At 44.6% G+C, this 25,776-nt stretch overlaps 1 protein-coding gene across 1 annotated transcript in view; it reads left to right on the plus strand.

Annotated features, from left to right (window-relative positions):
- Positions 1 to 25,776, plus strand: part of SLC7A14 (solute carrier family 7 member 14) — a 115,841-nt gene that overhangs the window by 40,242 nt on the left and 49,823 nt on the right. Inside the window, exon 2 of the mRNA XM_027541357.1 lies at positions 17,922 to 18,376. Coding sequence (XP_027397158.1) covers positions 18,073 to 18,376 — 304 coding nt within the window. The 5' untranslated portion in view covers positions 17,922 to 18,072. The remainder of the gene's footprint in view (positions 1 to 17,921; positions 18,377 to 25,776) is intronic.

Raw genomic sequence — 25,776 nt, forward strand, 5'->3', positions numbered from 1 at the left:
TCAGAACCTTGAATAAATCCCCCCAGTTTCACTGACACTCACTGTCCTCTTTTCTAAAGGATATCACCACCTTTCTGATGCTATTTTGAAAGTTATTAGACTCTACAGCTATGTGGCCCAGTATCGTAGCGACTAACCACATGTGGCCATTTAAAATTAAATAAAATTTTAAATCCAGTTTTTCAGCTACACTAGCCAAGTGCCCAATAGCCACCTATGGTTATGGCTACCATAACAGACTTCACAAAGAACACTTCATCATCACAGGACTCAGCTGGACACTGCTGCTCTAGATGGGCCACTGCCCTGGAGATTCACTTCCTAGGTTCAAATCCCAGCTCTGCCACTTCATAGCTATGTCACTTTGAAAAAATGCCTTAACTCTTCTGTACCTCAGTTTGGAGATGGTTAAAAATAAATCTCCCTCATAGGGCTGTTGTAAGAACAATATATGCTCAGTTGCTAAGTCATGTCTGACTCTTTTCGACCCCATGGACTGTCGCCCACCAAGCTCAGACTTTGTCCATGGGATTTCCTAGACAAGAATACTGGAGTGGGTTGCCATTTCCTTCTCCAAAAGAATTATATATATATATATATATTTATATATTATATTTATTATATATATATATATAAATCAGTTAAAGTTGTGCCTGATACATAGTAAGCCTCATATAAGTGGTTATATATTCTAGAAGTGAAGGTTACCCAGGAGAGGACAAGGCCGCGTCTGGCACATAGAATGAGATGAGCGAATATTTCTACCCGAGGTGCGTAGACAAAAAACACAGAGAGGGAGGACCTTTTTTAAAGCACTATGACTTACATTTTAGATATATAACCATGTAACCTCCCCATTTTTTTAGCCTCACAATAAGGGACTCTCTTTTTTGTCTATTTTATCCTCATCCACTTGCAACAGAATGAGACTCAGAGTTCAAAATAAGAAGGGGGCAGTTTTAATCCTTTTATTTGTCCCAAGGGGTGCACACCCCTTTATACACTTAGGGATGTTCACTAAGTGGAATTGGGGTCCTGCTGCTGCTGCTGCTAAGTCGCTTCAGTTGTGTCCGACCCCATAGACGGCAGCCCACCAGTCTCCCCCGTCCCTGGGATTCTCCAGGCAAGAACACTGGAGTGGGTTGCCATTTCCTTCTCCAATGCATGAACGTGAAAAGAGAAAGTGAAGTCGCTCAGTCATGTCCGACTCCTAGCAATCTCGTGTACTGCAGCCTACCAGGCTCCTCTACCCATGGGATTTTCTAGGCAAGAGTACTGGAGTGGGTTGCCATTGCCTTCTCCGAATTGGGGTCCTAGTCACATCTAAACCACAGACAGGAAAGAATTACACTCTCAGCATCTGCCTATGGCAGGTGGAGCCAATTAAGTGTTCTCAATGCCAGGTTCTGAACACAGATGCTCACTTGTTGGGATACTCATCAGTTGTCAAAAATATGACACAGTTTGACCCACCCTTTTCATGGCAACCCACTCCAGTACTCTTGCCTGGAAAATCCCATGGATGGAGGAGCGTCCATCCATGGGGTCACAGAGTTGGACATGACTGAGCGACTTCACTTCACTTTTCCCAGCCCAGCCCGCTTGGTACTAGAGATTATACTTCTTATGTATCCCATTGATGCAGAACATAGTGAAATGAGTCTTCTGGCGCTGGTTCTAAGTACCAGACATGCCAGCCTTCTCTTCTAAGGGAGACAGAGAAGACTAGGTCACATCTGGGCTGGTGTCTTCTGGGGAGAAAGAGGAGGTCAAAGGCTCCAGGGCAGCAGGTCCACCAGCCTAGCCTGGCAAAGGGACTTTACACTTTCTACCAAGCTTCAGATCTCAGAGACGGCAACAGCCTCAGAAAGGTCAGCTCCAAGTATGTGTCAGTGTGCACAGGTGACCCACAGTCCAGATGGACTTGAAAGTTTGTAAACCATCTAATTCTTCACCTCAAGGAATACTTTTATTCTAGCTTTAATTGTGTAAGTAAGTTCTTCCATTTCTTTTTCATGTTGAATGAAAGGGTGTCCCTTCCCTTTCCAGATCATTTGGCAGACATTCCAGTATCACGGCATGACGGTTTCTTGATGTTGAGTCACACTGACTAATACTGGTTACTTGTAAATATCATCCTATGATTCCATTTAATAGTAGACACCATATCAAGGACTAAAAATGTACCAGGAGTGAGGATCTTCTAGAGGATGCATTCTTCCTTTCAAAATTGCATTACACTGAGGAAGAAAATCACAATAGCTTATTCCTAATAGGAGGTCACCGTCAAGCTTGTGCATTACATACACACAACTTCTAGCTCTCACTGCTGTCAGATGAAATTAAGAGTGTCTGAGAAGGAGGGTGTGAACAGCTAAGTTGAATGCCTCTGACAGGTGAAGGGAGGGAGATGAGAACTAAGATATGTCCATTGGATTTAGCAACACAGAAGTCACTGATAACTTCAGCAATGCAGTTTTGGTGGCAAGCAAAATACAGAAGGCAGAATAAAGAAGGCCAATGACTGACAATATACGAAGAAGTGGAGACAGCCAGGATGACAATAGCTAAAGTGTGGCAATACCTAAAGAGGGCATGGCAGTTTGGGGGAGGGGGGCTGTTTTTAATTGTTTGTTTTGTAAAATAAAGTGAAAGTGAAAGTGAAGTCGCTCAGTCGTGTCCGACTCTTTGCGACCCCATGGACGGTAACCTACCAGGCTCCGCAGTCCATGGGATTTTCCAGGAAAGAATACTGGAATGGGCTGCCATTTCCTTCTCCAGGGGATCTTCCCAACCCAGGGGTTGAACCCAGGTCTCCTGCATTACAAACAGACGCTTTACCGTCTGAGCCACCAGGGAAAGCCTTGTAAAATAAACCTGTTAAGAATAATTCAAATTCTAAGAAAAGTCCAAGAAATCATCAGAATTAGTTGCCTTTGGGGGATGGAGAATAATCAATATGGAATGAAAGAAAGCCAATCTAAGAGAAGCCAAGGGGACTTCCCTGGTGGTCCAGTGGCTGGGACTCTGCACTCCAAATTCTGGGGGCCTGAGTTCGATCCCTGGTTAGAAGGCTAGATCCCACATGCCACAACTAAGACCAGGTGCAGCCAAATAAATAAATTAAATATTAAGAGAAGCCAAGGTCACAGGACTAGATACTTGCTTCAGGGGCAGATTCTATCTTCCTATATTGGCCTGAGCTTTGTGTAGCATCTGGGAGAATCCTGCCTCCGGGTTCCAGGTAACTCGTATCTGCTGTGTAAGGCTGATTCGTTAACCAAGTCAGAGCATTCCCTGGAAATTCCCTGAAAATTCTATCTCCAAAGTGAAGAGAGTGACAGTGATAATATTGGTAATCTAATTCCATGGGGGAAACAGATGCTAGAACAGTTCCCTGTAACAGAGACGTATAGAAGCATAACTACAAAACCCAAGGATAAGTCTTCATGACCAGGAACAGGAACAGGCTCATTATTCTGGGATCTTCTATGTTTTTTTCTGATTTTCAACTAAATATTTTCCCCTGATTTTTAAAAAATACATGCCGACCACAGAAAAGAAGAAAACAGAAATAATTTCTAAGTCAATCACCCATTGATCCCTCCTTTTAACATTTTTTGTGTTAGTTGCTTGTCGTGTCTGCTCTTTGCAACTCCTTGGACTGTAGCCCACCAGTCTCCTCTGTCTATGAAATTCTCCAGCCAAGATTCCTGGAGTGGGTTGCCATTCTCTTCTCCAGGGGATCTTCCCGACCTAGGGACTGAGCCCAGGTCTCCAGCATTTCAGGCAGATTCTTAACCATCTGAGGCACCAGGGGAGCCCCTTTAACATTTTAGTCCTCTGCTTCCAGAAGAGAATGCAATTGGATCATATGCTATACAGTTTATATCTTTTATTGTTAGTTTTTAAATTTAATATATTCTGAATAATTTGTTACTATGTTATTAAATATTATTTCTGAACAATATTTTGTTGGCTGCTTAAATTTTTATATTTTGAATCCCTTAAATCCATTTAACTCTGCCCTTATTTTTGGACATTCAGATTGTCCCCAATTTTCACCACTATAAATGATATTGCAACAACCATTGGGGGGAAAAAACCTTTTTTTTGTACCTGATTATTTTCACGTGATAGATTTATATTCCAAACACACTTATGTCAGCCCACTCTCCCACCATCAAAGTATGAAAGTATCATTTCTTTGATCCATATTATTTAATATTTGTTTGCATTAACAATTGCTCCTTAAAGGGCTCTATGAGGAATACATTCAAACTCAAGAACTTGCAGTTTGCAAAAATATTAACTCAACAGCATGGAAGCAAGCACTTTTCAGTCAAATAGCTTGCAGTCTGGAAGTTCATTTAAAAGTCCCCAAATGAAATCTGGCATTTCTCACCATTGACATTGAAATACGCTCTCTGAATTTTCAGATTTCCTAATGAAAAGACATGCTGATTGTCAGGAAAGGAACCTGCCTCCAGGGAGTTCTCTGGCTATGTATCCAGAGTGCACCCCAAGGGCCTCAGACCCATGAATCCTGAATGGGTGCTATCTTCCAAGGAAGCCCAGAAGCTGAAATGAACATGTACCCACAGGGCAAAGTGATCTCCATTTCTCAAAAAAAATATTGAATTCCAGGTTGTCAAAGTTCTCAACTATATTCTACACAGATTGAAAAAAAAAAAATGACGCAAACTAAAACTCAAACCCTCTCTGCTATGGTGGATACTGTATGATTTATGAGACGTTTACTGCTCCGATGAGGTGAAATACTTTTTGAGGTCTTCAAGGAGCTACATGAATCATCAACATCAAAAAATACAACTCTAACCCTAACTGGATGTTAATATTTTAATGTTAAATATTTTTAATATTATAATAGTGTGAATTTTTAACTGTCTTCCCTTGACTGAATATTAAAGGATCAAAAACATAGAAAGATCATTTATTTATAACTATGTAATATAGATAATTTGGTTTCCCAAAGGGATTTGTGAAGGCAGCCAAGGAAAATAGAGTTCAATCATTTGTAAAATCTGAGACTTGGATTAAATGATTTCTGAGATTTTGTGTTCTTTGATTTTATGCACACAGGGTACTCAACAAAGGAACTCCTCCTACATTGTAACAGAGAACAGGGATTATTACAAACTGCTATTGTCAAAGACACCTTTCATAAAGAAATATTTATGCAGAATATTCTTTTTAGCACTGTGGAAAAACCTTCATTCTACAAACATTTGTTGATTACCTATGGCTTGCCAGTCCCTAATGTGGTCCCTGAAGATTCAGCAAAAAATGAGACAGACAAATCCATACCTTCAGGGAGTTTATAGTCTAAAGAGTGTGTGTTCCAAGAACAGAGAGATCAGTGTGGCTGGACCAAAAGGGAGGGTGGCAGGCAATGACCTCTGAGATGAAGCAGATGCCAGGCCACTTAGGGCTCTTCAAGCCATTGTATAGGGCTTCTCAGGTGGTGCTTGTGGTCAAGAATCCATCTGTGCAGGAGACATAAGAGATGCGGGTTCAATCCCTAGGTCAGGAAGATCCCCTGGAGAAGGCCATGGCAACCCACTCCAGTATTCTTGCCTGGAGAACCCCATGGACAGAGGAGCCTGGTGGGCTACAGTCCATAGCGTTGCAAAGAGTCGGACGTGACTAACGCGACTGAGCACACACCCAGACCATTATAAGGAACTTGGATTTTACTCTTTCCAAGATACAACCATTTGCAGGGTTTTAAGGAGATACAAGCCTTCAGGTGTATATCAATCTGTGTCAAGGCACAAATAAATATATGCTGAGTTGGGGGGAATCAGAGAAGAAGTGGCCCAAGTCATTAGCACACACTTAATGACAGGTGGGCTATGAGCTATGTGCCAAAAGAACATGAAAATGTGGATAGCTTTGGGGAGGCGAAGGTGGGGGAAAATAGCAAGAAGAACAGCTAAAAAGTAAAATCACTGTAACCATCAGGGAGACCTGCTCTGTCACACTGGATGGTTACGTCATCATCATGCCTGTCTTCCCGGCCAGCGTGGGGGCTCCAAGAGCAAGGAAGCCATCTTCTTCTTTCTGTTTCTGCGTCTTGCACACACGATGCTCTGAACCCGTTAAAGCAGATGGTGTGTACTGAAAACAGTACACACCCAGAAGAGAGAGGGGAGGGGAATGTGGCATCAGGCTTTGTTGAGAACTGAAAGTTCATGAAGCATGTATAATAACCTACATCCGTCAAATTTATATTCCATCCACTTGTCTGTTGATTATTGTATCACATAGAAATGGCCATTTTCAAAATGTGAAGGACCTGCTTGAAATTATCTGACTTAAAATATAGACTCTTTAGAAGAGTAGAAATTTCCTTTGGGGGCCTTGGAAGGAAACACAGAGCCAGGAATATCCAGAATAACTGGATCAAAGTACAAAGGGGTCTGGGTATGTGTTGACACAGTGACGAGGGAACACAAAACAAGTCTCAGACATAAGCTCCAAACCCAAGGCACAATGCCATACTAACTGCAGTCACGAGTGCGTGAGGGAGCTTCTCACATCGGCAGTTCTGTTCAGCATTTCCAGGGAGAGAAGCTGCACAGATGTATCCACTGAAGGATTCTCCTGAGCAGTGCTGAGGAAACCAGCCGGTTAATAAGGAAAAGCATTTATTAAATCCCTGAAAGACTCGTGCTTCTCCAAATTAGATGAAGAAATTCCCACTGAGGCTGAGTCACTAGGAAAACTCCTGAGGAACATTAAACACCCTCAGCTCCTCTAAAGGAACATTACCACCTAGGCAGGGATCATTCCAAGCCTGGCACGACAATAATTTCATACAGAAAAAATATAGGCAGCTCTGTCCACTGTCTTAAATATGGAGCGGTAGGAAGAGGGGAGGGGGAAGAAGGAGAGGAAGATGATGTCAGGTGGGGATATCCTCCTTGACCTGGTACTGGAGGAGAAACGGCTTCCCTGCAGGAGGTACGGGTTCAACCCCTGGGTCAGAAATCCCAGGAAATGGCAACCCGTTCCAGTATCCTTACCTGAAGAACCTCATGGACAGAGGAGCCTGGTGGATTACAGTCCATGGGGTCTCCAAAGAGTCAGACACGACTGAGCAACTAAAACAACAACAAATATGTGTGTGTGTAACTGAATCACTTTGCTGTACACCAAAACTAACATATTATAAGTCAATAAAAATTAGTATTTTTTTAAAAATTTATCAGAAAAAAGAAAAAAGATAGATGTGATTGTTTTAACATATTGAAATTTAACATATTGCTTGTTACTGCAGCAAAAGCTTATTAATGGAGTCAATAACTTTTTAGAAACAGAAAAAGAAATAGCACACTTTGTAAAGGAAGCTGAAATGATACCACCTCTTTTGCATAGCTATTCAGATGTCATAGATTGAAACTCTCCTTTAAAAATCTTCCAAGCAAAACAAAGTCAGCTGTGTCTGAGATCTCATATACAACATAAATGGGCTAGAAATTGGTAAGTAACATGGTAGGTGATCAAGAAATAACAGAGGTAGGCTTGATCAATCAAACACTTAGCAAAGACATTGTTGGGAAGATTAGCAATCTGAAAATCAGGAACCCTGGTTTTAAAGCCAATTGTACATCTGAGTGAGTCTGTCAGGCACTAGTATTGCATGATTTAGGAGATACATGTATACACAAGCACAGCCAGACAGATCAAAAACATCTCCCCTAACACTCTGGTCCAAAACTGTCACCATGATAAACTGCAGCCTGCCCAGGAAGTACAAATCAGAAAGTGAAAGATCTGGAAGCTGTACCACATGAGACATTGCTGATCACTGAAGAAACTGAAGATGTTTAGTCTAGGGAAGATAAGACTCCAAGAGACATGTTAGCTGCCTTCAAAGACTTGAAGATGTTCCCATAAACAGATTAGCCCTAATCTGAACAGATAGAGACAGCAAAACAGGGGACAACAAGAGAAATCTACCAGGACATCCATCTCAATTCAATTTACTAGGTGTTCTGTTCAGATGGCACAGACCCTGGGATTCACATATATCTGACCTGTATCTGGCCACCCCTGTAAAACCACAGTGACTGACAGACAAGTGACTCCACAGTTGAGATACAAACACAGAGCTGTAATTGACAAGCTTGGAAGAAACAGAAGAGCAACAGAAGCCAGGACCTCAGCAGAGAATCTGCCACCAAAGACTCTGGCCAAGTAAGCCACAGTAAGCCACACATATGATGGTCCAGGGCTTCCCAGATGACGCTAATGGTAAAGAATTCTCCTGACAATCAGGAGACATAAGAGACATGGGTTCAATCCCTGGGTCTGGAAGATCCCCTGAAGGAGGGCATGGCAACCCACTCCAGTATTCTTGCCTGAAAAATCCCATGGACAGAGGAGCCTGGAGGACTGCAGTCCATAGGGTCACAAAGAGTTGGACAAGACTGAAATGACTTAGCACGCATGCAGGCATGAAGGTCAGAAGGAGGTCAGGCTTTCAGAGATAGGGTGGTGACTATAGATGAACCCACCATGCCCTAACCACCAGCATGTGTATGCGTCTGGGGCAGAAAAGTCAAGGGTGTAAGAGTATGAGAGCAGATGTAACATTCAAAGCTCCAGGCAAATCTGCCAAGGACTGTCTTTAGATAATAAAAGACAGGAAAGGAGAAAGCCTTTCTCTAAAAGCTTGAGAAAGGCAAACATGAGCACCTAGGATTGCAATACCAAGGTGTACAATCTGCAGCCAGAGGATCCAGGAGGTTTCAGTAGAGAAGAGTTGTGGGTGAGGGCTGGGCAGCAGGCCAAGGGCCCTCTGAGAGCTGCCTAGGGGGGGTGGGAGGGCATGTCAGCAGTAGGGGACAGAAAGACCTGGTCATCCACCAGAGCTGGGTGATGCTAGCAGGCGGCTGTTCCCTGGCTTCCGTGCACGCCAGGCCCTGTGCTAAAAGCTCCATACACGTTAACTCTGATCCTCCCCACAGCCCTGTGAGCTAGTTCAGTTCAGTTCAGTTGCTCAGTCGTGGCCAACTCTTTGCGAGCCCATGAATCGCAGCACGCCAGGCCTTCCTATCCATCACCAACTCCCAGAGTTTACCCAAACTCAGGTCCATTCAGTTGGTGATGCCATCCAGCCATCTCATCCTCTGTTGCCCCCTTCTCCTCCTGCCCCCAATCCCTCCCAGCATCAGAGTCTTTTCCAATGAGTCAACTCTTCACATGAGGTGGCCAAAGTATTGGAGTTTCAGCTTCAGCATCGGTCCTTCCAATAAACACCCAGGACTGATCTCCTTTAGAATGGACTGGTTGGATCTCCTTGCAGTCCAAGGGACTCTCAAGACTCTTCTCCAACACCACAGTTCAAAAGCATCAATTCTTCAGCACTCAGCTTTCCTTATAGTCCAACTCTCAGATCCATACATGACCACTGGAAAAACCATAGCCTTGACTAGATGGACCTTTGTTGGCAAAGTGATGTCTCTGCTTTTTAATATGCTGTCTAGGTTGGTCATAACTTTCCTCCAAAGAGTAAGCGTCTTTTAATTTCATGGCTGCACAATCACCATCTGCAGTGATTTTGGAGCCCAAAAAAATAAAGTCTGACACTGTTTCCATTGTTTCCCCATCTATTTCCCATGAATTGATGGGAACAAATGCCACGATCTTAGTTTTCTGAATGTTGAACTTTAAGCCAACTTTTTCACTCTCCACTTTCACTTTCATCAAGGGGCTTTTTAGTTCCTCTTCACATTCTGCCATAAGGGTGGTGTCATCTGCATATCTGAGGTTATTGATATTTCTCCCAGCAATCTTGATTCCAGCTTGTGCTTCTTCCAGCCCAGCATTTCTCATGATGTACTCTGCATAGAAGTTAAATAAGCAAGGTGACAATATACAGCCTTGATGTACTCCTTTTCCTATTTGGAATTGGTCTGTTGTTCCATGTCCAGTTCTAACTTTTGCTTCCTGACCTGCATACAGGTTTCTCAAGAGGCAGGTCAGGTGGTCTGGTATTCCCATCTCTTTCAGAATTTCCCACAGTTTGTTGTGATCCACATGGTCAAAGGCTTTGGCATAGTCAATAAAGCAGAAATAGATGTTTTTCTGGAACTCTCTTGCTTTTTCATGAGCTAGTTAGTGCCCTTCTTATCCCATTTTATAGACGGCACCAGCCAGGCAGAGAGAGGCTCATAGCTAGGAAAGGCAGAGTCAGACTTTGAACCCAGGAAATATGGCTTCTGAATTAGGTCCTGAACCAGAAGCCAGGAGCTCAGGGCAGAGGATAAGCAGTGAAGCTGGGGGCAAGGGTGGAGGGGCTAGCACATGACCTGGGTACAGGAGTAGGGAGGGGTCTCCGACGGCTTCTTCACATCCTGCGGTTCCAAGGAGGGGCTCTTCAAACCTGGCACCTTCAACTGCAACTTCCATTTGCCTGGGTAAAGAATCCGCCTGCAATACAGGAGACACAGGAGACGCAGGTTCAATCTCTGGGTCAGGGAGATCCCCTGGAGAAGGAAATGGCAACTCACTCCAGTATTCTTGCCTGAAAAATCCCTTGGACAGAGAAGCCTGGAGGGCTACAGTCCGTGGGGTCATAAAGAGTAGGACGCAACTGAGCAGGCCTGCATGCAAGCAAGGTACAGAATGAAAAAAAAAAAAGATGAGAAGGATTTTGCTGCAATCCTAACTGTCCAGCCACATGAGGGGCAGCTCCCGTCAGCCACCGCTTCCTGCTGCTCCAGATGTTCCAACAAAGGCCTGCTCCCGGGGAGAGTCAGGAAGGGATTTCTGTAATCCCTTCGTGTATTTGCAAAATCAGTCAGGAAAGATTTGAAGCTGGTTACTGTTTTGTTTGCCTTCATTTACTCCCTCTCCTCACCTCCAAAGGCAGGCTCCAACCTAATTCGATAATCCTACCTAGCGGGTACACTTCCAAGCCATAATTATTCTCATCCTCACACAAACCTGCTCTTACCATCATTATCCTTGGAACCCACTGAACCCTCAAGCATGCAGGCCAGCACCACAAGGATGCCTCCCACCTCCCAAGGGCCCCGCAAGCCTTCCTTAGTTATAGCTGTGAAGTATTTTGAGAAACCTGAATTAAAGTGCTAGAGAAAGCACAACACACATTTATTGCTCATCTTGGAAAGACAACAGCAATAAGCTTCCAAAACTCCTTTTGATTAGCATAATCTGGGGGTAATGAATATGGATATTGTCAATAGTCACTTAGAAGCATGTTTTCTTTTGCACATTTTGTTCTCTCCAGTAAATTTCCAACCAAGGAAGGAAATGCCCCAAGTCCCTGCCTGCATCAATAAAGCTAGCACTCAGAGGAATTACATGGGGAGAATAGAGCCAGGAAGGAACTCTCACCACCTTCAACCTTTCTTCTAGTTGATTTTCAGTGTTTTCACCATGATTTCTGATTATCAAATAGAAACTCTCAGTTCCCTAACCCATCTGGTTCTTTTTTCAGTGTCCTTATGACAGTTTCTGATGAAGGGCTGATCAGAACAAATATCCCGAATGGTATCTCCAGATAGCACAGCATCCATAGTCACCACCTGAAAAAGACAGCTGCTGAGAGGCACAGGTACCTGCCTAGGAAGAGAAAGAGGAAGAACCTGTGGGCCTTGGGACCTCATGTGGAAAATGGCAATGGGTCAGTCAGGGTTTCTCCAGAGAAAGAGAACCAAGAGTACTTATAGAGAGACTATGTATATGAGGACATCACTTCATGAGAAATAGATGGGGAAACAGTGGAAACAGTGTCAGACTTTATTTTTCTGGGCTCCAAAATCACTGCAGATGGTGACTGCAGCCATGAAATTAAAAGACGCTTATTCCTTGGAAGGAAAGTTATGACCAACCTAGATAACATATTCAAAAGCAGAGACATTACTTTGCCAACAAAGGTCCATCTAGTCAAGGCTATGGTTTTTCCTGTGGTCAGGTATGGATGTGAGAGTTGGACTATGAAGAAGGCTGAGCGCCGAAGAATTGATGCTTTTGAACTGTGGTGTTGGAGAAGACTCTTGAGAGTGCCTTGGACTGCAAGGAGATCCAACCAGTCCATCCTGAAGGAGACCAGCCCTGGGATTTCTTTGGAAGGAATGATGCTAAAGCTGAAACTCCAGTACTTTGCCCACCTCATGCGAAGAGTTGACTCATTGGAAAAGACTCTGATGCTGGGAGGGATTGGGGGCAAGAGGAGAAGGGGACGACAGAGGATGAGACGGCTGGATGGCATCACTGACTCGATGGACGTGAGTCTGGGTGAACTCCGAGAGTTGGTGATGGACAGGGAGGCCTCGTGTGCTGCGATTCATGGGGTCGCAGAGTCGGACATGACTGAGCAACTGATCTGATCTCATCTGATCTGATGTATATGAGGAGGGTTCCTTACAGGAATTGGCTCATATATTATAGAGGCTAAGAAGTCCCGTGATCAGCTATCTGCAGGCTGGAGAACCAAGAAAGCTGGTGGTGTCAGTCAGTCTGATACCAAAGGCCTGAAAATTTGGGAGGGGCCGGTGGTGTGAGTCTTGGTCTAAGTCTGAAAGCTCAGGAACCACAAGACTTCCCTAGTGGTCCAATGATTAAGACTCTGTGTTTCCAATGCCAGGGGCACAGGATCGGTCCCTGGTCAGGAAACTAAGATCCCACATGTTACATGAAGCAGCCAATAAATAAATGACTTTTTAAAAGAACCAAGATCACCAATGTACAAGAAAAGGAGAAGATGAATGTCTTGGCTCAAGCGGAATCAGTGAATTCACCCCTCTTCTGCCTTTTTGTTCTATCAGGCCCTCAATGGATCAGACGATGTCCACCTATGCTGTTTCGTCCTAATCTCTTCCAGAAACACCCTCACAGACATATCCAGAAGTATTAATAGTTACCAGTCAGCTTGACACATAAAATTAACCATCCCAGGCAGTATCTGGTTTTCTATACCAGCGCTGCAGTCATTATTAACAGGGCAGTGGACCCCCACCCTGCAATGCAAGAATGAGCAAGGGAACTCTAAGGAATCTCTATGTTGATGCCACAGCTCAGACCAATTAAACTGGGGTCCCTGGGGTTGAGGCCAAGCACCAGTGTTCCTGAAAGATCCCCAGGTAATTCCCCAGTGTAGCCAAGTTGGAGAACCAGGGCGGCCATCGGCAGCAGGCCCATACCTCACTCCCCTTTGTACGCTGGTCCTGGGATTGACACATCAGACAGCATGAGCCTTCACTGAACCTCGCTGCACCAACAATGATCTTTTTAATAATGTAAATCACATTGTGTTGCTCACCTTAATAAAATCCTCCCGTGGCTTCTCAAGGCTCTTAGAGTCAATGCAAGCCCCTCATCTTGGCTTGAGAGATGCTCAGCAGTATGAGCTTGCACACCTCAGGCGGGAGAAGGGAAAAGTGTTAGTTGCTCACTCATGTCTGACTCTTTGCCACCCATGGGCTGTAGCCCTTTTCATACCGTTTATGGGGTTTTCAAGGCAAGAATACTGAAGTGGCTTGCCATTCCCTTCTCCAGAGTATAAAGCACAAGCTGGAATCAAGATTGCAGGGAGAAATATCAATAACCTCAGATATGCAAATGACACCACCTTTATGGCAGAAAGTGAAGAAGAACGAAAGAGCCTCATGATGAAAGTGAAAGAGGAGAGTGAAGAAGTTGGCTTAAAATTCAACATTCAAAAAAAGAAGATTATGGCATCCGGTCCCATCACTTCATGGCAAATAGATGGGGGAAACAATGGAAACAGTAAGAGACTTTATTTTGGGGGGCTGAAAAATTACTGCAAATGGTGGCTGCAGCCATGAAATTAAAAGACACTTGCTCCTCGGAAGAAAAGCTATGACCAACTTATATAGCATATTGAAAAGCAGAGACATTACTTTGCCAACAAAAGTCCTAGTCTAAGCTATGGTTTTTCCAGTAGTCATGTATGGATGTGAGAGTTGGACCATAAAGAAAGCTGAGTGCCAAAGAAATGATGTTTTTGAATTGTGGTGTTGGAGAAGACTCTTGAGAGTCCCTTGGACTGCAAAGAGATCAAACCAGTCCATCCTAAAGGAAATCAGTCCTGAATATTCATTGGAAGGACTGATGCTGAAGCTGAAACTCCAATACTTTGGCCTCCTGATGTGAAGAACTGACTCACTGGAAAAGATCCTGTTGCTGGGAAAGATTGAAGGTAGGAGGAGAAGGGGACAACAGAGGATGAGATGGTTGGATGGCATCACTGATTCAATGGACATAAGTTTGAGCAAGCTCCGGGAGTTGATGATGGACAGGGAAGCCTGACATGCTGCAGTCCATAGGGTCACGACTGAGCAACTGAGCTGAACTGGACTGCAGCCCACCCAGCTCCTCTGTCCAGGCAAGGAATTTCAAGGAATGTCCAGGAATTTCCCAGGCAAGAATACTGGAGTGGTTGCCATTTCCTTCTGCAGGCGATCTTTCCGACCCAGGGATGGAACCCGGTTCTCCCTCATTGCAAGTGGATTCTTTACCGACTGAGCCACCAGGAAAACCCTCAGGCAGGAGAGCTGAGACTAACACTCTGAAAGCAGGGCCAAGGGCCAGCTCTGCCCTAATGTGCTTCATGACTTCAGAGGAGTTACTGGACCCCCAGCCTTCTCTGCCTCATGTGTCAATGCAGGTTTGCCTAGGATTTGATTAGTTGACACGCATAACACTCTAACATGGCACCTGATTCCTCCTCGTCACCCTGACCCAGTGTCACTCAGTCCCCAAAGCAGTCATCCTGTCCCCCCTCTGACCCAGCTCTGCAGGACACTCTCCCTGACACCTGGCATAACTTTCCACCACTCGGGAGCCAATGCTATGACTACAGAGACCCTCTCACCCCTTCACTGCCCTGTTTTATTTTCTTTATAGCCTGTATTCATTCACCAGGGCTGCTATAACAAAGTATCACAAACCGCATGACTTAAACAACAGAAATGCATTGTCTCACAGTTCTGGAGGCTGCAAGTCTGAGATCAAGGTTCAGAAGTGTGGGTTTCTTCTGAGGGCTTTGAGTAAAACTCTGTTGCAGGGCTCTCTCCTAGGTTCTGGTGGCTGGCTGGCAGCCCCTGGTGTCCTCTGGGTGGTAGATGCATCACCATGACGTCTGCCTACATCTTCACATCCCATGCTCCCTGTGTGTGTGGCTCTGTGTCTAAATTGCCTCTTTTTATAAGAACACCAGTCATGTTGGATTAGGGTCCCATCCTACTCCAGTATGGCTTCATCTTAGTTACCGCTGCAGAAACTGTTTCCAGTTGAGGTCACTTTCTCAGGCACTGAGGGTTAAGACTTCAACATATAAATTTGGGGGGAGGGGATGCTGTTCAACCCATAACATACCTTCATCCCTCTCTAGAATGATCTGGTTTTATTTTTCTATCTGTGTATTGAATTATCTTGTCTCTCCTCACTGAATGTCATTGCTTATATTGCCTGATTGTTCTGCAATGGCCATGCTATGCCTTTGTCACACACAAAAAAACAATAAAATATAAGCCTTTCAGAAAAAAAACAAAAATGAACCTTCTCCCTTGCACTGTGATTTGGGTGACTATCATCTCCAGTTCTAGACTGGAAACTCCATGAGAACAGGGACAGTGTCTTTGCATCCCTGAGCTTAACACCATGCCTGCTCATAACAGATGCTCAGTACATACTGGCTGGGTTGGATTAAACAGATATGTACACTGATTTCCCCACAGGAGCTCAAGAGCTCAAGTAGAGCACTGTTCTTGCAGCCTTCCAGATATACCTTTTCTCAAAAATCTGGAAATCTTAATAATGTTAGCACTCCAAGCTTTTGAATGACGCTGCCATATACAGTGGCACAATTCAACTATTCTGATATCTTAGATGTTGTCAAGAATTAACACACAGCATGAAGCAATGCTGTCAAATCTAGGAGGAAATTAAACCAGTAGGTCCATCACCCAATCCCTGTGAACTAAACTGCGACATTTCACCTAATTCTTCTAATTAGGTTGTGTTTGCAATGTCTTTAGAAGCAGACAAGTGTTACATCAAGTGCTAAGTAGTATTAATTAATAATATTGGTAGATTACACCAGTTGGTACTTGCTGTAAATGTAAATGTTCTAAGCCTATCAGTATAGTACCTGGGATCAATGTTCTAGCTGTACTTTAAAAATTCTTCATAGAGTTTTATAAAGCCTCTGACTTCCAAGTCTTCCCTGGTAACTCAGATGGTAAAGAATCAGCCTGCAAGGCAGGAGACCCGGGTTGAATCCCTGGGTCAGGAAGAGCCCCTGGAGAAGGGAATGGCAACCCACTCCAGTATTCTTGCCTGGAGAATTCCATGGACAGAGGAGCCAGGTGGGCTACAGTCCATGGAGTCACAAAGAGTCGGACATGACTTAGTGACTGACACTTTAACACTGACTTCCAAAGAAAGTAGCTTCATAAAATCTTTGCATTTTCTGTAACTACTTGACAACATTTTAGAAATCATCTATTACAACAATTCTCAAATCTATCAGACCAAGCATCTCTTTTTTATAATAAATGTTTTGACACACCCTTCTTTAATGTCCTAAAGCAAAATTCATGAGTAACCTGCCTGTATATAACATATTTCAGTATATAAACACTCAGGCAAGTACAAATATTGTCGTAAGATGATGGCACCATATGAAAAATCACTGTCAACATGCCAGTTTCAAATGGCACCTTTGCAGACTGTTATAGGTGTACTGAATGGGCGATGCAGTACCATGGGTTGCACTGAAAGGGGGTCTTGGTTTTCCAAAATGGTGATGAACTCCTTTCAAGTTCCAAATTAAAGAATTTACAATCTTCCTTCAATACATTCTATAATTGCCTTCCTGGAAAAGCCAAGAGACTGGTCTACTAAAAACATCCAAAATAGTCTCATGTGCTTATATGTTAAACAGGGATAGGTTTCAGTTCTTGTAGGTGAAGAATCATAACCAGATTCTTCACCTACAAGAATATCCAGTGAGACATCTGAAGATGGTATGACACCACCCAACACATTTAGCATCTCTGGGCCCCACCAAATGCCATGGGCACTGCCCCTACCCCAATCTCTGAGAGCAAAAAATTCTCAAAACTTTCCATTTCATTAGAGAACAAAATTCCAAGATAATCCCATGGGGTGGCTCTGCCCCTCTTGAGATCTGACTTTACATCTTTATATTAAAAAATGAGGATTTGTGTCCCCAAAGAATATGCTCAAGAATCACAGACCAAGTCTTAGCAGAGCCAGGTAAGAAGCACCTTGCGGGTTGACAGAAGAGCACCCTCCACCTGCCAGGCATTGTCTTAAGATCCTTCTGTGTATGTGTATCCAACTCTTTGTGAACCCATGGACTGTAGCCTGCCAGGCATCTCTGTCCACGGAATTCTCCAGGCAAGAATACTTAAGTGGGTTGCCATTTCCTTCTCCAGGGGATCTTCCTGACCTAGGGATAAAACCTGGGTCTCCTGTATTACAGGCAGATTCTTTACCATCTGAGCTACCAGGGAAACCCCTAAGATCTTTTTAGACAAACACTTATTTAATTCTTATATCAACACAAGGCAGGAGGCTTGACCATCCCCACGGTACAGTTGAAACTGAAATACAAAGACATGACATAACTTACTGCAGGTCCAGTGGCAGAGCCCTAACTCAGACCACCCTCTTCAGAATGACCATGCAACACAGGGCAAACTACTCATTTAGGACTGGAAGGGACACAAAGCGGGAAAAGCAACCCTCTGCATTATAAATACACCCAACAGATCAATTCCACCAGTTCAATGCACTGACCTCTAGCTATGTCTCCAAGTCATGGTTTGTTCCCCCTTGGTCTCACCTTCCTCCTTCTTGTGTGTTTCCTGCAGACATTCATGCCCAGGAGAAGGCTGCTGCAGGTCCCTCTGGACCTTTCCTGAAAGGGAGATCCCCATTCACTAGATGAGTTCCAGAAGCATCCACTGAGGTTTCTGCAGCCCACCTCTGTCAGCTGACCTTCACCACTGCCTGTCTCTCAGGATGAGTGGCTTCCTCACCTCCCTCGACCCCCGGCGGGTGCAGTGGGGGGCCGCCTGGTATGCCATGCACTCTCGGATCCTGCGCACCAAACCGGTGGAGTCCATGCTGGAGGGAACTGGGGCCACCACGGCACATGGCACCAAGCTAGCCCAAGTGCTCACCACCATGGACCTCATCTCGCTCGGCGTCGGCAGCTGCGTGGGCACGGGGATGTACGTGGTGTCTGGGCTGGTGGCCAAGGAGATGGCAGGACCCGGTGTCATTGTGTCCTTCATCATTGCAGCCGTTGCGTCCATATTGTCAGGTAAGCATCTCGGTGAAGGCGAAGGCCGCACTCGCCAGCCTGTTACCGTTCCTCCCACTCTTCTGGAGTATTCAGTAGTGAGAGGAGTGAAATGGTAGACCTTTTTTGCTTTGACTAACAGGGAGTTCACTAGGTTTGGCTCATTGGAGTAGCTTCCTTTTCCTTTGGTTTCTCCATCCAAATAATTACCTGGTGCCTAGCTACTGCGCAATGTCTCATTCCCTGTCACGTCCCAGTGGCTCTATTTTTATTCTAAGTCTCCTTTCATGGGAAGGTAGGTCAGTTCCCTTTGTGTGTGTGGTGGGGGTGGGGGCGGGATATAGCCAAGATATAAATAATAAATAATGGATAGGCAGATAGCAAAATGACACGTCAGTAAACCTGATGTGATTGGGACTTGATGAGCCTCAAACTGGCATTGTGATCACCAAGGAGGAGGAAACCAAGCTAGGAAATATAAAGCCATTGTGAGAACCACAAAGCACCACCTGCTGCAAGCGTCTCAACAGCTTGATATTCTGCAGTGGTAGCCCAGCAAGCACCTTCTCTCTCCTTGAGAAAAAATCATAAAGCTCATTTGTTTTTTTAAATAAGGCACCAGGGCTTACATACTGATAGTTTATGAAACAGCGCTATTTCTTTTTCCTCTTTCTTCCTCTTGAGTTGGGGTCCACAGTATTTTCCCAGAATGCCAGGGATGGGTCAGTGGAAACTCTGAAAAAGAAGGGAAACGTCTTGCTCTTGATGCTTATACTCCAAAAGCTCAAGGTGGACTTGAGGGTGGCAAATCACGTGGGTCAACTCATGTCTTGGCAATGAATGCTGTGGCCTCTTCAACTGTTTCTGGAGCAGTAAAGGTGCTTACTTATACTGGGAGTTCTGTGTACTAATGCATACGACCACAAGGAGAGTTCCACACTAGTATCACACATCCAGGCTAAATAGTCTTCATCTTTATGAGATGCACGGGCTTCCCGGGTGGCATTAGTGGTAAAGAACCCACCTGCCAATGCAGAAGAAGCAAGAGACATCTTCCCAATAGGTTGGGAAGGTTCCCTTGGAGTAGGAAATGGCAACCCACTCCAGTAATCTTGCCTGGAAAATTCCATGGACAGAAGAGCCTGAAGGGCTACACAGTCCATGGGGTCACAAACAGACACAACTGAGCATACATCCACGCATGCACACATATGGGATGCACAGACCAGGGACATGCAACCACAAAGTACACTGGTTTACATTTGTCATCTTTTTATTGTGATGAGAAAAGTAATTCCAGACTGATCTGAAAATTTACCTCCTGCCATGGCTTATATCCTTGTTGGTTTTACCACTATCTTTTCCTTAAGTCATTCTCTAATATGCATGAATATCCTAATAACTGAGATTCCTGCAGAAAAGAGGATTTTTTTCCTTATAGATGAAAATAAATTTTATTCACATGAATGAATCCAGTGGATGCTTGAAATTCTATTAACCTGACTGCAATCATTTTCAAACTTGTTTGGCAAAGAAATTATCTGGGGGAGATGCCAGATTCTTACTCACCATAAATTTATAAATCTGAAAATGTCAGCATACAGAACAGAATAGCAATGGTAAGACAAAAGGCAGGCATGTAACCACAGGTCCTACAGAGGGCATAGGGGAGATGGCTAAGGTCCTGCCTGGTCAATGCAGACCACTTGCTCTCTGCTCAGTCGCTCATTTGTGTCCAACTCTTTGTGGCCCTATGGACTGTAACCCTCCAGCCACTCTGTCCATGGAACTTTTCAGGCAAGAATGCTGGAGTGAGTTACCATTTCCTTCTCCAATGGATCTTCCCAACCTAGGGATCCAACCCCCATCCCCTGCATTGGCAGGTAGATTACCTGCTGAGCCATCGTGGAAGCCCCACAGTCTCCTCTATGTCCCATGCTATTGTGCCCCAGTCCCCCAAACCCACAATAGTTCCCACAAGTGAATCCCCACAGCTTATCCTTCATGGTGCCAGCTTGCATTTAGAAATTAGAACCAGGCCCAGTCACATTCTGGGAGCCTCTCCCCCTCTCACCATGCTCATGTGTAACCTAGCCCAGGGCTCTGGAGGGAGAATTGACACCACAGATATTGGCAAACACTACAAATCAGCATTTGTTTGTTTGTTGTTTTCAGAGAGTGAGTTGTTATCCATTAACCAGCACATCACTGGCCTAGCTTCTCAGAAGGCCCCAGTACTATCCAGTAACTCCACCAGGCACCAAGAGAAAGTCCTGCTTCTCCCCCATTAGGGACACTCCTCTCTGCACCTGGTCTCAGCCATAATCCTGCTCTACCCTTCGTAACAGACACCTCCTCACTGAGGCCAACCAGAACCTTCCCTGAGCTCCCAGCCAGGGCCAGGACCAAACTAACTGTGCCAAAGTTGGCAGTTTTACATTAGGTTTCTTCATCCAGGCCTCTCACTCTATGATCCTCGGTCACTAAACCAAGGAAGGCCCCCCTCCACTGTGCTCCTTCCATTCCCGCATCGTGACCTCAGTAGTACCTCCCGCTGGACCCAGTTCCCCACCACTTCTCCATATCACAGTAATCAAGCTCCTGTCTACCCTCAGGCTTTTTAATACCTGGTCCCTTTCTACTCTGGCCTTAAGCAGAATGGTTTCAATTCGCATTTCCCTAATTATGAATATTTGAACATCTTTTTGCATTTATTTGCCATATGCATATATACTCTTTGGTAAAGTATTTGTTCAAATCTTTTTCCCATTATTTAATTGGAGTCTTCAGGGTTTTTTTAAATCAACTTTTTAAACTCCTTTATATAGTTTATATACAAGGCTTTTATTAGATGTGTGGTTTTACAAACATTTTCTCTCAGCTTGTGGCTCATTTTTAAATTTTCTTTTCATTTTGTTTTCTTTTTTAAGATACTGCTGCCCAGGTTTTACCCCCTAGAGATTCTAATCCAATTCAGTTGGATCAGGGTACAGCCCAAGGATCAATGGCTTTTTTTTTAATTCCCTGGGGAATTCTAATGTGCAGTCCAGGTTAAGAACTACTCCATTATAGGAACCGGGACTTACCTATGGAATAGCCATGACCTACAAGAAAAGGAAACATATACTAAGATAGAAACTCTTTGGCCAGCAGATTCTTAAGAGAATTTTGCCCCTGTGGCATCATCCTCCATGCCATGCAAACCAGTTTATGATACGGAACAAATTCAACTAAGAGAGGGAGCCACTTTCTCTATAACTGGACAAGATTCAAAGCTACAATAACTTCCCAGGCTCCTCCTACCGTTCCTGCCCCAACACCAGAGCTGCCCACAGCCTATCACAGGTAGGAGAAAATTTATCAGAGGAAGCAGCTTGTGCTGTAACCTTTACCCTTCATCCAAAAGGTCTTATCTACTCTCGAATAGCTCAGCAGTGCACATCCAGACCCCATGCCTGTGCCAAACCTTAGAAACCCTTTGTGTATACCAGATTGTATAAACCAGATAGGGGAAGTAGTTTTCTCTCTGGTTGCCACTGACAGCTTTATGAAGAGATGAGGGATGAAAGCAGGATAGTTTTCAGAGTTTCTCTAGTTCAGCTGGCTTGGGATGAAACACAAAGCAAGGTCTCCATGCCAGCGACACCTGGCCATTCAATGCAACCTGCCCCAAGAGGCTCCTGTGGACGTGAGTTGGGAAATCAAACTTGTTTATTTTCAGTCCTTTTAATATTAATAAAATTGAACCTCAAACAGAATATAGGTCTGAATGACTCCTAAGATCATGCACTGTCTATAGTAACTCTTTGAGCCCACATCTCGGGGTCGGGGGGCGTTTTAAGGATTAAATGACAGTAAGCATTCACAACCTCAGTCCCCTGGCTGGTACACAATACTGATAATTTTTATCTGCTCATGAAAAACAGTAGCAAAAATCTAATAAGATACAGTTTGGGAAAGCTGTATTGGGTACCCACTATATGCCAGTCTTACGGCAATAGCAGAAATAAATAAGAAATTGTCTCTACCCTAAAGGGCCAGTCACTTATTGGGTTCATCTCCACTGTTGGAGATAAACACTAAACCTGCTAAGTAATTACAGCAATAATAATATTACTGGCAGCAGAAGCAGCTGATTTGAGCACTTCCTGTGAACCAAAAGAGTTCTAAGTGATTTACACACTACTGTACTCAGTCTTCAAAACAACCCTATGTGGTAAGTGGTGTTACTGTCCTCATATTACAGATGAGAAAAAAAGGAGGCTTCTGAACAGTTTGGCAATTGGTTTAAGGTTCTTGCTTAAGAGGTGACAGAACAAGGAACAGCATGAACAGTCTGACTCCAGTGACCACTTGGCACTCAGTTTACGGTTCAGCACTAGGGTTGATTATTTTGTGTTGATCATGTGAAAGACTCTCACTCGCTCTTTCGCATCTTCTCATCCATCATCAGGTGAGCCCTGGTAACTGAATCCCCAGGGAGGTGGTAAGGGGAGCAGAACTCTTTCCCACAGACGAGGCTCCCAATCTCCTCCCTGCGCCGGTTCTGCAGATCTTCACAAAGTTTAAGCTGGGCCTCCTCGTTCCGGTGTTCATCTCCGGTTGATTTTCATGGCCAAAGAGATCTCTAAAGACTTAGGGTCTATTTAGATAGTCTGGTGAGCTTCTCCTCCTCAAACTGAAGCACAGGTGAGAGGTGACCACCAGAAGGGTTGCCCCTTCTGCAACCTGTTTTCAGTGACGTAGATCGCTCATTCATTCCACAAACTTGCATTTACTAGTTCCTCCAAACATACTTGAGAACTGCTCTTAATCACTAGGGGGAGTGGGAGAGGCAGAAACATTGAGAGGATAGAGAAGAAATGCAAAGATGAACAGATGCGGGGCAGCCTTCAAGCTTCTTGAAGACTAGCTCTCCAACATATTGTCCAAATACACAGCTGTAAGTTGGAAATCTTAATAATGATAGCGGCTGCCCCTGATGTTTGTAAAGTCTGTAAGACATCAGTTAGTAAACACTTGATAAATGTTAGCCACTACTATTATTACTATTGTTATTATTCTTCTTAAGTGAATACTGTGCTTTAGGCACCACACATATACTACTTCATTTAATCCTCTAGGCCCCCCTGCTGGGCGAGAATACTTTCCTGTTGTATAGCTCACCATAATAGCTAAACCACTGGGCAGTGATAACATGCCTGGCACCAGCTGAACACCAGCTGCACAATCCTCCCAACATATCCTACAAAATAAGTACCACTGTCAGATTCACCTTGCAGATGACAAAACTGAGGCTCGGGGAGGTTGGGTGACTTGTCCAGGACAACAAAGTAGTCAGAGGCAAAAAAGGCAAGTCTACATTTGATTCTGCCTTCTCCAGAGGCTGTTACCCCCATATTGCTTCATGCAGACACACACCCCCAAAATTTAAAAACTCACCAGAGAAAACTGAGTAAATCAAGGAAACCCTCATTCTTTTTTCTTTTGAACTAAAGCTTCATTCTTATTGGGGTTTTAGAAGAGCCTGTAGCTCACTCTGTTCTATTGATTAAATGAGTACTTTTCTAGATCAAAACTTCTGTAACCTGGGTCATGAAAGTGACTTCAAAGTTCAGTGTCTTTCCGTCACCTGTCGGCAGTGAGAAGGGTGCTCTGAAGTGCAGACAGCTCTTCCACAGGGGGCTGGATTGACAGCCCTGTAGGAAGGCTGTCAGTTACCAGTTCAGGAAAGGTGAGCACAATCTAATAGAAATATGCAAGTTTCTCAGATCACTTAGTGTGAAAATGAGCTTCCTCCAGCAAATCCAGGAGAGGCTGGGCTTCTTTTACATCTTCTCCAGCACTGGCTGGGGTGGACAGGGCATACTGAGAGCACCCAGCGTGGCTGTGGGAGGGACTGGCCACCAGCTTGGCACCGCAGACATGTTGCAGAAGACAGGAAAGAACTCCGAGACAAGGGGCTTGGCATGGACGCAAAGAAACAAGACAGGCACACATGAAATAGTCGTGGGCACTGCAGGAGACAAAGGGCCTGGGACACCCGTGATCTGGTCCAGTCCTGTCCCCCAGCAGCTTGGGACCCTGGAACAAGTCATTTACATCTTGTGCCCTCAGTTTCCTCCTCTGCAAAATGAAGAGTTTAGATTGAAAGCGAAAGTGTTAGTCGCTTCAGTCACGTCCAACTCTTTGTGACCCCATGGACTGTATCCCACCAGGCTCCTCTGTCCATGGAATTTGCCAGGCAAGAATACTAGAGTGGGTTGCCTTTCCTTTCTCCAGGGGATCTTCTGGACCCAGGGATCAAACCTGGGTCTCCTGCATTACAGGTGGATTCTTTACCATCTGAGCTACCAGAGAGGCTTGCCCATATGAGTTAGGGTGAAAAAGAGAACCCAGGGAGGGGAAAGATTTGTAAAGAAAGGTCCAGTGCCTCAATTCCACCCCCTACACACACCCCAGCACCACATAGCATGGGAGGGATCAGTCCCAGAGCTGACATACCTCACTTCAAGCCCTGCCCAGCCATTTACTACTTGTGAGACTTAAAGAATGCACTTAACCTAGGGCTCCCCAAGCAGGTTGCCAGAAATGACAGATGTGCCAAGGTATTGCTCCCTTAGCCCTCAGGGCCACAGGAGGTGACCAGGCTTGTCACTTGTACCTGTGAACAGCCTCGTCCCTTTACACAGGACCTCCTGACCACATTCATACAAGCGTCATTGTCTAGGTGTATTCTGTCAAGCGGAAAAGATCAGGGAGTCTGGAGAACCTACCTAGATCTTGACCTCAATTTCTACAAATGGGATAATGATAGCCTCAGCACCATTATGACCTTGTGAGGTTCAGATCATGTATGGAAAGCACTAACCAGAGCTGTGCGTGTAGTCAATGTTTAGTAATGTTCGCTATTATTTTTATGACTATCACTACTGCTTACCAGGTCTCCAACCTACCAAGGCTAGGCTCGTTCCTGGTGCAAATGAGCCATCTGTGGTTCAGATTCGGAAGTCCCTCCACACACACCTAGCAGAAGACTCAGACCCACCTCCTACCCACCCTTTCTCCAGATAAACCTTGGGCGAAGAGCTTGCTTTTGCTTCTGAAGGTATTTGCCAAAGAGGAACTCTATCTCTACAGGGACAGTCCCTTCAAACAAGCTGTGCTTCAAAACATACAAGTAGACTGTTCCTCAGAAGACAAGTAAATAAATATATAGAAAAATTCCAAACTGTAGTAAATGCTCCGTGGAAATTAAGCAGGGTACCATGGCAAAGTACTCTCTCTCTCGGAACAAATGGTATTTAAGCAGCCTCCATTCTGTGCACTGAAATAGGGGCTAGAGATGAGTCAGGCACAACAGCCAAGGATAACCACCTGATGCAGGAGTGCAGACGGAAACCATGAAGAGCAGTTGTGCC

The sequence above is a fragment of the Bos indicus x Bos taurus genome, chromosome 1 (assembly GCF_003369695.1).
Source record: "Bos indicus x Bos taurus breed Angus x Brahman F1 hybrid chromosome 1, Bos_hybrid_MaternalHap_v2.0, whole genome shotgun sequence".
In the NCBI taxonomy this organism is placed as follows: Eukaryota; Metazoa; Chordata; class Mammalia; order Artiodactyla; family Bovidae; genus Bos; species Bos indicus x Bos taurus.